Below are 15728 nucleotides of genomic sequence, written 5' to 3'. Positions count from 1 at the left end.
TTTTCACCCTGTTGGTGGTTTTACTGAGCAGGTGCCACTTTTGTCATACGTTTCTTTATAAAACATGTTTAGACTGTTCAGAATACAAATCCAGGCTCTGTCACGTTTGATTGTTGTAATTAAACTTTGTAGGTGGGGAAGGTCAGAAAAGGATCCAATCATTTTGTTTTTCCCTCATTTACAGTGACGGAGATAACGGCGCAGTGCGCCTGGCTCTGGTGTTAATCAAGTTAAATTTGATCTCTTTGCAACAATTTTCACAAGAAAACAAAAGTCAAGAGCAGATAGAGGTATTTAAGTCTGTTATTTAGGAAAATTATATACTTGCATCTTCTTAAACAGTTGACCCCCCCACCCCACCCCTCAGACTGACATCCATAGCAGTGAGTAGGACATCACTTTGTTCTTTGTCCAATAGCATGCAGAGACAGTTTAAAGGACAACCTAGATTTCCGCCCCATGACTAAGCTCTCGCTCTCTTGTGGCCAGACTTCACATATACAAGATGGCTTGCCTGGCTCAAATTATTCAGCAATACAGAACTGTGGGTTAAACGTCTCGAGTTGTTTTCGATTTCCTGCGCTTTAAGTAGAACTTTGTCGGAGGAGTGGAGGGTGGAAAACGGCAGGATTTAAAGTCTTACTCATTAATATGCATGATATTCAAACCATCTCACCTCTGATTGGTTAACAACAAGGCGACTCTTCTGCTGCCAACGTTTTCTTTCTTGGGTACAGAAATGCAAATATTGATGTTTTATCTCTGCAAATAACACAAGCCTGAAGATGTTCTACTATGTTATGGAGTTGCTAATGCTAATGGTTAGCTGTAAGAAGTAAATTTCCCCACTTTGGGATCAATAAACTCTATTCTATTCTATTCTATTCTATTCTATTCTATTCTATTCTATTCTAGCTTCTACAAGCCGAGACACACTCTGCTCTCTCCTGGCCACTAAATAACTTAATTAGAATTAAGGCAATTGAGTTAATGTTAACATTTAGCGTGTGCAACAAAGGGTGGCCAGTCAGGTTTAAAAAACAACAAGTACTACATGGTTTCTCAGTAAACAAGACCTTTAATGGCAGAAAATGTTTTCTATTTGGAAATGTACTTCCTAAAATCTTTTTAGAAACATGCTGCCATTCCCAACATCTGGAACATTTCCCCAAACCAGAAATCAACCATTTTTCGGAAGTATTTTTGCTTTATCCAGTTACAGAACTTAAACTAAAATATTAGTCTGTAAGAAACTTGTAAAGTATTTAAAAGTTGTGATATTCATCACAAACAAAGGATTTCTCCAGGAAGTAAAATGCTGAAAGCAAAAAGAGAACTGATAACTTCAGAGGAAGTGTCCATTGGGAACCTTGGCTTAGAGCTTAAAAAAAAAAACATTGCTGCAAATGTACATTTACAAGTGTCAGAACTAATTTTTTATAAGTCATGAGTGTACAGAAAAGCCTTTGCTCTCATGCTGGCAGACAAATTTACAGAAATCTGAACACCACTGCTTAACATCAATGACAGATTATCAGTTTTGTGATAATTGTGACCAGTGTTTAACCAGCATTAACAGAACAACTTTAAAACAATAAAAAATACAAGAAAGGCATGTCTAATATGGTTTCTAAAGCAGCATAATAACACGAACATTTCTAAATCAAAATAAAAAGTAAGATTTATTTTTACCATTCGTTTATCTCTAGATGTGTCAGTCCCCATTAAAAGACATGTTGTTTATTTCCTGAGACCAAAATTGCCTGAATGCAGTTTTCAAACCAGAGTAAGTCAAACATGAGAGGAAAATAACTTCCAGCTGTTGCAGCGGGTCATCAGGACCATCGCCGTTTAGCATACCAGCACATCCTCATTGCCCAATCAGAAACATGCTGAAGCGCCAAAGCCAAGATTCCTATTTTCATTGTTTTATCTTCAGATGTCATCTGTGGTTTCTGTGAAAACGAGCTGATAATTAAGCTGCAGACATTTTATAGGATTTACAGGCTAAAATGAGGCATATTGATTTTTTAGCTTTCATAAACAAAACGTTGGTGTAAGTGCACGGAGTGAGCATAAAAAATAAGAACAGCCTTGTTATTAACAACTGAAACGAGGTCTTTGTTGTTATAGTGAAACTGGGCAGTAAGTGAGGCCAACAAACATCAGTCTTGCACTTGTTACAGTCACCTACAGTGCCAGTCCAGTGAATCAGCATCTGTTGGAGCTCACAACGACACAGCCCACTGCCAGAGGTGAAACTGCATCCCTGATTAGGTATCAAGAGCATGATGTTGTTGTTTTTCAGGGCAGTAGCCAGCGGAACAGTGTCAGAGAGACGTACTAAGAACCCTAAGATGTCCTAAATGACATCTATCTATCACTAGATCAGGGAACATCTGCGCTGCTTCTGTTATTAGACCTGACAGCAGCCTTCGACACAGTTGACCACGTGATTCTACTCGATCGCTTGGAACGATGGGTTGGGATCAAAGGGTCAGCTCTGGACTGGTTTAGATCGTATCTCCAAAACAGGACATTCTGTGTTAAACTGGGTGACGTTTTTTCTTCTTGGGAGGGGCTCCGGTGGGGGGTCCCGCAGGGGTCGATCCTTGGTCCACTTTTGTTTGCCATTTATCTGCTACCTCTGGGGTCAATCTTTCATAAACATGGCCTATCATTCCATCTGTATGCTGACGATTGCCAGATTTACTCTCCATTGTGTCAGGAGAAAGGTCACTCTATTCAGTCCTTTGTCTCCTGTGTTAATGAGGTGAAGTCTTGGCTAATGTCCAACTATCTACATCTGAATGAGGGAAAGACAGAGCTCATTGTTTTTCACCCCAACAGCAGGAATGTGGATTGTTATGTTGATCTTGGCCCTCTTTCTCCATACTCAAAACCAGTTGTTACCAGTTTGGGGGTGAAACTTGATGTAGGACTTAAATTTGATGCTCACATCAATTCTGTGATCCGGTCCAGTTTCTTTCACCTGAGACGCCTTGCTAAAATCAAGCATATGCTGTCGAGAGCCCACCTGGAGCGGGTACTGCATGCCTTTGTAATTTCTCGGCTTGACTACTGCAGCTCTCTCTACGCAGGGTTGTGTCAGTCAACACTGCGTCGCCTACAGGTTGTGCAGAACAGCGCTGCCAGGTTCCTGACTGGGACCAGGAAACGGGACCACATCAGTCCAGTTCTGGCCTCCCTGCACTGGCTTCCGATTTCCTATCGCTCACAATTCAAAATACTCGTCTTTGTTTATCATTTCTTCCAGGGTGGTGCTCCCCCCTATCTGGCCACACTCCTGAACAGACATTCCCCATCTCGCGCTCTGCGCTCCTCTGACCAAGGCCTGCTCGCTGTCCCTCGGTCTAGGTGTCGTACCCGTGGGGACCGGGCTTTCTCAGTCCTAGCACCGTTACTCTGGAACCAGTTGCCACCCTCAGTTAGGCTGTCCCCTTCTCTGCCAGTCTTTAAGAATCACCTAAAAACACACCTCCTCCGCTTGGCGTTTCCAGAACATGTTTGATTATGGCCCTCTGTTATGTTGAATCCATTCCACAGTTTTCATTGGTACACTCAATCCATCCACTCAATCCAATTGTGTTTCACACATTTGTATTTTACCGGAATGTTTCATCTATCTCGTTATTTCCATTTTGTATTTTGTAATTTGAATTTCTTTTATTGTTGATTTATTCAGTATAATTACTTACAACTGTACAATGTTCAGCGCTTTGGGCTTCCTGACAGGGTTGCGGAAGGCGCTTTATAAATAAAGCTTTGATTGATTGATTGATTGATTGAACCCAAATGCACACAAATGCTTCATTAAGGTGTGATCAAGCACAGAGACAGAGAACGTCTGTGGAGCACGGCCAGCGGCCCACTCACCACCACAGAGATCCTTTTCTACACCTCATAGCCCACTTCATCTCTTTATTGCACGGCAAAGGCACACAGAATACACCTAAAATATTCAGTTCTACCTCGGAGGGGAGAGAGCGTGCAAGTATGTGCGCAAGCGCAGGGAGATTAGAAGGGAAACAGTCTGCCGATGTGAGGACAGCTCCTTTTAGCGCCGCATCCCTCAGCATCAATTAGCAGGTTGTGCTGTGACTGGCTCCTGTGAGAGGTGAAATGGACCAGCTAAGAGGGGTAAACACTCCTCATCCCCAGGGCTCGCTGGAGCCCCTTTCTGACCCACAAGGACCTCCCTGTACTGGGGCCCTAACAGGTTTTAGCAGTCATTTCCCACTTTCTCCTCCAATTTCCTTGACCCTCAGTTCACATATGGCTTTGACAGAGGAGGGTTGACCTGGCTGCATAAGTAGCCTTTTTTCTGCTGGTACTCTCACCTGTGTGTGCTAAAGGAAACGTGTGTTTGGGGCCACATCAGCCAACTGATGAAAGTATGAAAGTTCATCAGGTTCAACCTCAAACTAAAATTTATATCTGTATATCTACTTATTAGACATCACAATAGGGAGCCTAAGTCTCCTCCCTTTCCGGTTGGCTCATAGGCTCATAGGTCCCTGGAAGAATGAAAAATGAATGCAAGTGAACGGGGCTAAAAGAGCAATTTTCTAATCAGCTTGGACTGAATCACAGATTTGTTGTACTTCAATTTAATTGAAGAGTAGTGGTGTGTGTTTCGACCACACCAGTCACGTACTTTGAAATTTATCGACTTGTAAAAGTTTGTAATTAGCATGACTACAAATCAAACATCGGTGCATCGCATAAATGACGTCACCACAGAATCTCCTCCCCCTAGCAGATGCTACTTACCACATAGCAAGATTTATGGTGGTTATGTCCTCTTGTAGGAAGGATTTGAGTTTTGCTGAACTTAGAGCCTTTTTCCCTCTGCTCTTCTCCGTGTCTGGTTCGGTGACGTCACATTGGTGATGTGCATTTGTCGTCCTGGACGTATTTTCACACAAAACCTAAAATAATGTTCTCTCTGTTCGAAATGAAGCGCTTCTTGGCATCAAAATGAGTCTTTAAAAATTCACGTGCATCATATGTGAAATCCATGGCACATAACAAACAGAATTAGATAATAGCGTTTTTAGCCCTGTTGACTTGCATTCTTGTTTTCGTTCATCTGGGGACCCATGGTCCAGAGGTAGGTGGGCGTGACCTAAGATCCCTATTCCTGTCCTGCAGTCCACCCAGAACAGTCTGCACAGTGGAAATAACACCAAGCTCTTCTGTTGTTTGCTAATCAAAGTTTTTGTTCTCACATAATGAATGTCATAAAACCACATTTTCTTCCAAAACAATGTAACAACATAACCAGTGAGCTTATTTAAGCCAAACAGCTTTAAAGTCAAAACCATCTTGTAAAACAAAATTAAAGAACTGTGGCTCTTGTAACATTCACTCCTCTCGCTGGGTGAAAAAAGGGAGACAATGAAGAAAGTTGCAGTAACTGTAATAGAATTTGTTTCAAGCCTATTTGTAATGATTCTGCTTTTTTTTTTTTTTTTTTTTTTATACCGTGTCCTGTCTGGCTGTGAAGCAAGCAGAATTGATGTCTGAATGCTGGTGACAAGCCTTACAGATTTATTCTCAGGTGGAGCATCAAAGCGTTTGCTTTTAATGTCACGCCTGATACTTAAAACTTTATTGTTATTGTTGTTGAATGCTTTGTAATTCCGACCAGACACGGAGACAGAGGTGAAAGAGAAAGGAAGAGAAAAGGTGGAGAGAGAGGAGGGGGGGTTCCACAAAAATAAACAATGAACAAGAGTCTGCTTCTAAACCTGCAGAAAAAGACAAAAAACAAAAACAAAAGGACACAAAAAAGGGACACAACAACAATACAACAAGATCTACCTATCACTGCGTCAACTTGATGAAAAAAAAAACAAAAAAAACTATATTATATATATATATATATATATATATATATATATATATATATATATAATCAACATTGCTTAACTGAAGAATCACGATAATAAATCACAATGCATTAAGTGCCCCCCATAGTCTTAAGACATGTGTTGAACGTGCCCAAGCCCATACTTTTGAGAGCACCATGTGAGCACCTGTGTGTGTACACGCACTTGTTTATTTAAGGTTTCTCTATAGGAGCGTCCTACAGAGAGTGTGAGGGACCACAGATCCGCCCCCCAAAGATGCGCAGGAGACGGGGGGAGCTCCAAGTCCCAGATATCCAGGCGTTGCCCCAGAATGCAGGAACCCCAAGGAGACTGCAACCAGAAAGGCCCCCGCCCCCCTCGAGAGGCACAGAGGATCGCCCCGGGGAGCCACAACCAGCAGCCGGCAGAGTCCCTGGAGATATCAGCGGCAAGCCCACAGGCCCGCCCGCAGCCTCCCACCCCCTAGCCGGCCGAGCCCGGGACCCAGCGACCCGGGACCCAGGGGTGACCACCCCGGCCGGGGACCCAGCAGAGCCCAGGGACCCAGACCCCACCAGGCAGCCACCGGGATCTATCAGGCAGATGCCAAAATCTTAAACCCCCAGACCCGGTTGCCACGAACACTCAGGCAGACCATGGCACAAGCCCCCACACCAGGTGTGGCAGGGGGAGGGGGGACAAAGATCTATATCATCAAGAGAAGTTCCAGGAGAGGGGAGGACCCAAAGGCCCCACCTGACATATACAGTCATACACAAACACAGTCACACACTCCCTCCCTCATGCTCACACATGCACATACAACCCAAGACTTACAAAAATGTACGCCGGACACTCACTCATGCTCCCCATACACACCCTATTAACTCTGGTCCCGGTACTGCTGCACATGGGGTACAACCATCACCGTTTACCAGAGTTTGACCCTTTCTGCTGGGGTGCTGATGAGCAGGCTCCCCCGCCCAACGCTGAGCACAGCAACCCACCACCCCAGACCCCAACCAGACGGCCAGATCTCCCTCCTAGCCTCCAGCCCCAGGAAGCCTAGCAACAACAGAGGTGGCTAAGACCCCTAGTCTCCCTCCACCTGCTCCAATATAGTGTTGTGTGATCATGAGGTGTATTCCATGGCTGTGGTGAGTGGGCAGTGCGGGCATCATCCGGCATATGCCAGCTGATGCCACCGCACCACCCCACTTACACCCTCAGCCATCAGTGTCTAAGTGCGGTTTAAAATTGGAAGTGGGCACCGGCACTCGGGAGGAGGCTGAAATATCCCCCTGCCAAATGCCGTTGAATGTGCTCACTCCCAAGGCCCTAAGTGTGTGTTTGTGTGGAATGTCGTCAGTGGAAGTGTATAAGGTGCAAATAAAATTGGGGGGCAGGTTGCCACAGGAATGCGGAAATGGGGTCCATACCCGCACTCCCTGACTTGCCCACCCCCCAAGGTCCTATGTGTATGTTTGTGTGATGATGTGAGGGAGCAGGAGGAGAGAAATATGCGGGGATGGGGAGGAATGGCTGGTTGGGCTTAGCCCTCCAGGGAGCCAGCTCCCCTACTGGCCCCAATAGGCACCTCTGTTGTCAAACTGCCACCCAGGGCATGGAGACCCCAGCCCATCCTGCCAGGGCCCAAAGCAGCAGCATTACAGAGCCTCACGGAGTCCGAGGGCACCAACCCAGCCCCATCCCAGCAGAATATCTATGCCCACCCCTGCATTTGCACAACTTCCAGAATATATAAGACATGGGACACCCAGGTAAGGTTTGGTCCTCCCCGTCCTGGACCTCCCCCTCCCCTGTGATGGAACGGCAGAGGAGCCAAGGTCTACCTGATGCCCCCGAACCCGGGCCAGGCACTGCTGAGTGTTCCTGCCTTCTTCCCGGCAGCATACATGTCAGGACCTGACCCCCAAGGCCCCGCCCAGATCCCCACACGGGGCCGGCCACCCCCAAATCCCGAGCCCCCAGGCCCCCACCCAGACCCGCCCAGGGGTATTGCAGCCGCCAGGCAGTGACCCATGGCCACCGCCAAGATCCCCAAGGGGCCCCACTCACAACCGCCAGTAGTCCACCCCCCGAGGCAACCCAAGCACCTCCAGAGGGGGGCAACAGCCCCCCAGTCCCAGACACCCCCAGTGAACCCACCTCCAGGGAACATCCGGATACTCCAAACTCAGACCCCACACCCCCCCACCCACACCATCCCGCAGGACAACATCAATGGCCCCCCACCCTCGCTATGTGATGGAACCGATCAAAGGAGCCCAGAGAGATTCATCTGAAGTGGAAGCAGAGGCTATATCAAGTGCAATATGATCTAACAAAAGATTTCTATACTGGTTAATGCAGAGACTTTCTCTATTTTTCCAATTCAAGAGGATAGTTTTCTTAGCGATGCATATGGCAGTCAGAACCACGTGAACCAAAGATGTTGCAATCGGGACATCGTCCAGCTTCCCCAGTAAACAAAGAGAGGGGGAAGTTGGGATATGACATTTTGACAGATCCTCACATACTCTACCCCAAAATTCCTGGACAGGTGGACAGGACCACAGTGCATGAATGTAATTGTCAGAAATGTTGTTTGTGCAGTGTGTACAGGTGTCAGACGACACAAACCCCATCTTGAACATCCGATGACCTGTATAGTGTACTCTGTGTAGAATTTTGTACTGAATTAATTGTAAATTGGGGTGTCTGATCATTTTAAAAGTTTTTAAACAAGTTTGGGACCAGAAGTCCTAGTCAAAGCTAACTGATAGATCCACCTCCCATTTTTCAATAGGGATTGCAATTTTATCGTCTATTTTGGACAGTGTCTTATATACTTTAGACAGTAGTTTGGGGGGTTTGAGATTATAAAAGTCTAATACCCTTGGTGGTGTTTGTAATTCTATTTTATTGAGCTTATATTTTTGTTTGACTACAGATTTAATTTGGTGATATTCTAAAAAGCTATTCTTATCCATTCCAAATTGGGAGACTATTTGATTAAATGGGATGAAGTCCAATCCTTCATATATGTGTTCCAGGTATAGGATTCCTTTATTTTTCCAGTCCGGAAGGTTCATCATTTTGTTGTTTTGCAAAATGTCAGGATTGTTCCAGATAGGTGTGCGTCTGCATGGTACTAGTGAAGACTCTGTCATTTTAAGATACTCCCACCATGCTGTCAGAGAGGTGCTGATACTAATACTTTTGAAGCTTTCATGTTTTCTTATGCTTGGGCTAATAAATGGTAAGTCGGAAAGCTCTATCGTATTGCAAAGTGTCTGTTCTATATCTAACCAGGACTCGTCTAATGGGTTATCTTGCAACCATCTTGGTATATATTGCAGCCTGTTGGCTAAGAAATAATAATAATAAAAGTTGGGCAAATCCAGTCCTCCTCTGTCTTTGGTCTTCTGAAGCGTTTTTAAGCTAATTCGTGGAGGTTTATCCTGCCAAAGGAATTTAGTAATTGAGGAGTCCAGAGATTTAAACCAGTCAGCTGGAGGTTTGTTTGGGATCATCGAGAATAAGTAATTTATTCTGGGTAAGACCATCATTTTAATTGTAGCAACTCTCCCCATGAGTGATACTGGTAAGGATTTCCATCTTGCAAGATCATCTTCCACTTTCCTTAAAAGTGGGATGTAATTCAGTTTGGTTAGATCCGCTAACTTGGGAGAGATACTAATTCCCAGGTATGTGATATTCCCTGACTCCAATTGTGTATTAAGCAAATTGACAAATGAGAAATTAATTGGTAGAACTGTGGATTTTAACCAGTTTATAGAGTAATCTGAAACTCTGGAAAAAGAGTTTATCAGTTCTATTGCTTGGGAGAGAGAGGATTGAGAATTCTGGAGAAAGAGTAAAACATCATCTGCATAAAGACTGATCTTATGTTCTATTTTCTTACACTTTATCCCTTTAATATCTGTTGTTTGCCTAATTGCTGCTGCTAGTGGTTCAATAAAGATAGCAAATAGTGAGGGGGAGAGTGGGCATCCCTGCCTGGTCCCCCTCTGAAGACAGAAGCTAGCTGACATTTGGTCGTTCGTCCTGACACGTGCTGTTGGTGAACTGTATAATGTTTGTAGCCAGTTTATGAAGAAGTTCCCAAAACCAAATTTATGTAAAGTTGCAAATAAGAACTTCCAGCTAACTCTATCAAAAGCTTTTTCTGCATCTAGAGATAATATACTAGTTTCTATGTTTCTACTGTAAGAGAAATCTATCAAATTAAGTAATCTACGTGAATTTGTGGGTGATTGTCTACCCTTAATGAAACCAGTTTGGTCAGGGTGTATTATGAAGGGGGTTACCTTCTCTAATCTTTTGGCCAGGGCTTTACAAATTATTTTGAGATCAACATTAATAAGAGAAATTGGGCGATAGCTGGTAGGAAATGCCGGGTCTTTGCCTGGTTTTAACAAGAGACTAATATTGGCTGAATTCATGTTTGGCTGTAATCTGCTGCTCTCTTCGATTTCCCTCACCATTCTGAAAAATATTGGAGCCAGAATGATCCAGAATTCTTTGTAGAATTCTACTGGAAACCCGTCTGGACCTGGAGCTTTCCTATTCGTCATGGATTTAAGGGCTTCCTGGAGCTCCGCTGATGTTAGTGGCGAGTCCAGGACTGTAACTTGGCTGTCTGATAATTTAGGAAGTGTTATCCTGTCAAGGAACTCATCGATCTCATTATCTGATGGGTTTATCTGTGGTGAGTACAACATTTGGTAAAAGTCTCTGAAGGTGTTGTTTATTCTTTCAGGGTCATATACTATATTCCCGGTTGAGTCTTTAACAGCAGATATAGTAGTTTTCTCTTTATTTATTTTTAATTGGCTAGCTAAGAATTTACCTGATTTATTACTATGTTCAAAGTTTTCTATTCGTAGTCTTTGTGCTAAAAATTGTGTCTTTTTGTCAATAATTCCATGAGATTCTGCTTTTAAAGTCCAGCATACGACAGGTGAGTTATTCATCTGACAAATACAAAGCAAATCTCTTTCATTCTCCATGTCCGGCCCACATGTTAGAGTTGTGTGGGTTTGTCACACATTGGAAATAAAGTTATTACCAGGCTAGGTCTTAAAGGGACTTTACAGAGTTTTGACTTTTTATGCTCGCGATTGCCCCCTCAGGCCAAAAGCGTAATGGCAGCTTCAATAGTAGACTCCGTCGGATTGTTGAACCTCAGATTCAGGAGGAGCAATGTGGTTTTCATCCTGGCTGTGGAACACTGGACCAGCTCTATACCCTTAGGGGGTCCTGGAGGGTGCATGGGAATTTGCCCAACCAGTCTACATGTGTTCTGTGGATTTGGAGAAGGCGTTTGACCACATCCCTCGGGGGGGCCTGTGGGGGTACTCCGGGAGTATGGTGTACCAGGCCTTCTGATATGGGCTGTTAGGTCCCTGTATGACCGGTGTCAGAGCTTGGTCCGCATTGCCGGCAGTAAGTCGAGCTCGTTCCCAGTGAGGGTTGGACTCCGCCAAGGCTGCCTTTTGTCACCGATTCTGTTCATAACCTTTATGGACAGGATTTCTAGGCGCAGCCAAGGTGTGGAGGGCATCCGTTTTGATGGCCTGAGGTTCAAGTCTCTGCTTTTTACAGATGATGTGGTCCTGTTGGCTTCATCAGAACATGATCTTCAGCTTTCGCTGGAGCGGTTCGCAGCCGAGTGTGAAGCAGCTGGGATGAGAATCAGCTCCTCTAAATCTGAGACCATGGTCTTGATCTGGAAAAGAGTAGAATGCCTTCTCTGGGTCAGGGATGAGGTCCTGCCCCAAGTGGAGGAGTTTAAGTATCCCGGGGTCTTGTTCACGAGTGAGGGAAAACTGGAGCATGAGATCGATAGGCGGATTGGTGCTGCATCTGCAGTGATGCGGGTGTTGTACCGGTCTGTCGTGGTGAAGAGAGAGCTGAGTCAGAAGGCGAAAATCTCGATTTACTGGCCGTTCTACGTTCCTACCCTCACCTATGGTCATGAGCTTTGGGTAGTGACCGAAAGAACGAGATCGCGGATACAAGCGGCTGAAATGGGTTTTCTCCGAAGAGTGGCTGGGCTCTCCCTTAGAGATAGGGTGAGAAGCTCGGTCATTCGGGAGAGGCTCGGAGTAGACCCGCAGCTCCTCCAAATCGAGAGGAGCCAGTTGAGGTGGCACGCGCATCTAGTCAGGATGCCTCCTGGAAGCCTCCCTGGTGAGGTTTTCCGGGCACGTCCAACCGGGAGGAGACCTAAAGGTAGACCCAGGACACAGTGGAGGGACTATGTCTCTCACCTGGCCAGGGAACGCCTTGGGATTCCCCCAGAGGAGCTGGCCCAAGTGGCTGGGGAGAGGGAAGTCTGGGCCTCTCGACTTAGGCTACTGCCCCCACGACCCTATTCTGGATAAGCGGATGAAAATGGATGGATGGATGGATGGATGGATGGGCAAATTTGGTCAAATACTTTAAGAAGCAAAGTTGTTGGGATTATATCAACAGAGCATGATTAGTTTCATGTGTTTCTGAATGAGACAAAAGGAAATTTACAGGAGTAAAGAAGGACCGTGATTAGGATGAAGATGGGATGGGAGAATAGGAAGACGATGGGGTGAAAAACTTGCCTTGATATTTTTTTATTTTATTCTCAAAGAATGCAAGAAGGTTGTTACTGTCAGACCTTGAGAATACAAGCATGAGGAGTGCAGGGCTGTATGTTTTGTTGCTGTATTTAAGCTGCTTGTGCTACAATATAACACATTAAACATCCATATAAGCAAATGCGTTATCATAATATGAAAAAATCCTCTAAATCATTTTTCATTCAAAAACGTTGCCTAATGAAGTAGAAATGAGTCTGAATTTCTCATCAAGACATTTAACTGACTAGATGAACAAAATCCGTGCATTAATGTATTCTTTCACAACATAAACACAGTAAAACTCTTTGTGTTTTACTTGGATTAATCTGCATTATACACACACTTAGATGGTGCATCGGCCTACAAAATCCTCCATTAACACACACTAATACACATGAAAAACAAACAGATTGAGTTTGGTGCTTTGGTGAGGAGTCACTAACAAGCAGACCTCAGTACTGGACAGCCAGCAGATCAGCAGCTATCACCCCACTTATAGTGGCTGATCTGTACCGACTCCACTATCTCACTTATCAGCTCTCTCACACAAGAGAAACTTTTATCAGCTATGCACAGCTTTGCTTGTGAAACAGACTCTGGGCATACTCTAGGTCTCTATTACTTGTATCAATATGAGAATAAGTAAACTAGAATGCACTTATGTGGAAAGTCCTTCATGTTATTTCATTTAGAAAAATATGTGACCTGTGACAAATCTCAGAGGCTAAAAATAGATGATGTGAGCAGTCGAACTGAGACAAAAGAACAGCTGGACTGGACTCAAACTGAACACAGAATCACACCCGAGTTAAAGCTGTTTTAAAGGGTAAGTCAGCACCCTGGACAGCGAGCCTGTGGCCACAACTTGACCTTTGGGGCCCTGTCCTATTGCAAAACCAAGAGAAAACACCAGAAAGCTCAAAAGGCATCATTGTTCTTCATGTATGTGTGGGGATGAACACATGTGGCACAGGCAAAAGAAAAGATCCATAATACAAATCCTAACACTGACATGATTTTTTGTCCACATGCAAAGTCACACCCTGGTCTCGTGATTTGCAAGGAACCTACTCAGCATTATTTATTGCATGATTGTGCAAATTCTATCTGACCTCTATTTTCTTCTTATTTCACAAACATACAATCAAAAAAAGTTAGAGAATTATTATGCATGACTTTAATTTAAAATCTAGTGCTTACAATGAAATATTATTGTTATCACAATATTCCCAGTTGTCTCAGTAAAGCTCCACGGTGTAAACAGATGTCCCTGGGTCCTATCTGCCAGGCTGCAGCATTTAAGTCTAAATATAAACACGTTAAAAGCTGATACCCAAACGGGCTGGCTGGTGTTACATTCACATATCGCCCCTAGGCCTGGTGAATAAAGTACTTCGAATCAAGATGATAAACTATGCGTCATATCGATAATTCCTCCTTTAATTGTCATTTAAGTTAATGACTGAACAAAAACGCCGGTTCGCCTACACAGCCTCTGTGGGAAATTGACGTTGTCAGTCAGAAGACAAGTCGTTATTGATCGTGTTCAGCTTGTATGTTTTGAGCTTATACACTCTTAAAAAGTGTATTAAAGTTCGTGAGCTAATATGAAATAAAGCTGTCACATTTTATTAAACATTTTGTTTACCCACCGCTGCGGCGTTTATCCAGAGTAGCTGTGTCCTACAGCACCTGAATGCAGCAGCTAACCGGTCACGGAACAAGCCGAAAACTCAGCCAAACGAGAACAAACACCCACCTTATTCAGGAGGGGGTTTCGGGTAACATCGTAGCCCCTCTTCTTGGTGTAAACCAACGTTTTCTCTTTCTCTCCGGATCTGTGCATCTCCGTTTCCACCGACTCCCGCCTGACAAACCCGTGCGACATGCTGTTGCTTCCTTAAATAGAGCTGCGCGCCAGTGAACTGTTGTGAACTCAACAAGTGGATGCGCAGGCCCATCCGCAGAGCTGCGCTCTGTCCTGTCCGGAGGTTTAAGGAGAGCCAACGTGGCCTTATCAGTTCAAATGAATTGGTATCATTAAAAGAAGGTCGGAGAGACTTGCTAAACGTCTGCTTGTGAGTTTGATCAGGCAGGAGCTGCAGATGCAACCCAAACTTCACTGTTACCTTACCTCAGGCTAATTATTTCAGTCAAACTATGAAAGCATCCATAACAGCAACAAACAGGTTATAGTGGTTAAAACTGCAGACATCAATGTAACACTTGGGAAATATACTACAGGTGAAAAAATTAGAATAGCATGCAAAGTTAATTGATTTCAGTTATTCAACTACCACACACGGTAGACTCATTACATGCAAAGCAAAAAGTGTCAATCTTTTATTTGTTATAATTTTGATGATAGGGGTGGTGGTCCCCCTATTTAAGAAGGAGACCATTGGGTGTGTTCCAACTGCAGGGGGGTCACACTCCTGAGCGTCTCCGATAAAGTCTACACAGTGGTTCATTTTTATTTTCTTTTTCTTTTTTTTCTTTTCGTGTCCTGTCTGGCTGTGAAGCAAACACAATTGATGTCTGAATGAATGCTGGTGAAAAGACTTACAGATTTACTCTCAGGTGCAGCATCAAAGCTTCTGCTTTAATGTCACGCCTGATACTTAAAACTTTCTTGTTATTGTTTGTTGAATGCTTTATAATATTCCGACCAGACACGGAGACAGAGGTGAAAGAGAAAGGAACAGACAAAAGCTGGGGGGGGTCCACAAAAATAAACAATCAATGATGAACAAGAGTCTGCTTCTAGACCTGCAGAAAAAGAAACAAAGAGAAGAGGAGAAGAGAAGAGAAGGGGACACACAACAATACAACAGTAGCAAGCTATCACCACACTAACCTGATGAGGAAATATAAAATCAACATTGTTTTGCTGAACATCACACAATAATAAATCACAGTACATGTAGTGCCAACCATAGCCTTAAGACATGTGTTGACAATGCCCAAGTCCATACTTATGTGAGCACCTGTGTGTGTACACGCACTTGTACATGTAAGGTTTCTCTATAGAGCTCCGGACCCCACGTGACTCTCAGTTAGTGGACGCCATTTTGGCATGCAAAAAAGGTAAACAAACACGGATGTAACCATGAACATGAACGGGATCCGCTTGGATTTTACTTCGTCGGAGTTTACTTCACACTTTAAAACAGAAGAAATCGTTTTATATAGTCAGAAATTAAATAGA

At 44.1% G+C, this 15728-nt stretch overlaps 1 protein-coding gene across 1 annotated transcript in view; it reads right to left on the bottom strand.

Moving 5' to 3' along the window:
• The window catches only part of me1 (malic enzyme 1, NADP(+)-dependent, cytosolic), a 293809-nt gene extending 279172 nt beyond the window's left edge, over positions 1–14637 (bottom strand). Inside the window, exon 1 of the mRNA XM_054740576.2 lies at positions 14280–14637. Coding sequence (XP_054596551.1) covers positions 14280–14408 — 129 coding nt within the window. The 5' untranslated portion in view covers positions 14409–14637. The remainder of the gene's footprint in view (positions 1–14279) is intronic.
• Positions 14638–15728: the final 1091 nt, after the last annotated feature.

This window comes from Nothobranchius furzeri, chromosome 5 (genome assembly GCF_043380555.1).
Source record: "Nothobranchius furzeri strain GRZ-AD chromosome 5, NfurGRZ-RIMD1, whole genome shotgun sequence".
Lineage (NCBI taxonomy): Eukaryota > Metazoa > Chordata > Actinopteri > Cyprinodontiformes > Nothobranchiidae > Nothobranchius > Nothobranchius furzeri.
This window is presented reverse-complemented; position numbering and strand designations above follow the sequence as displayed.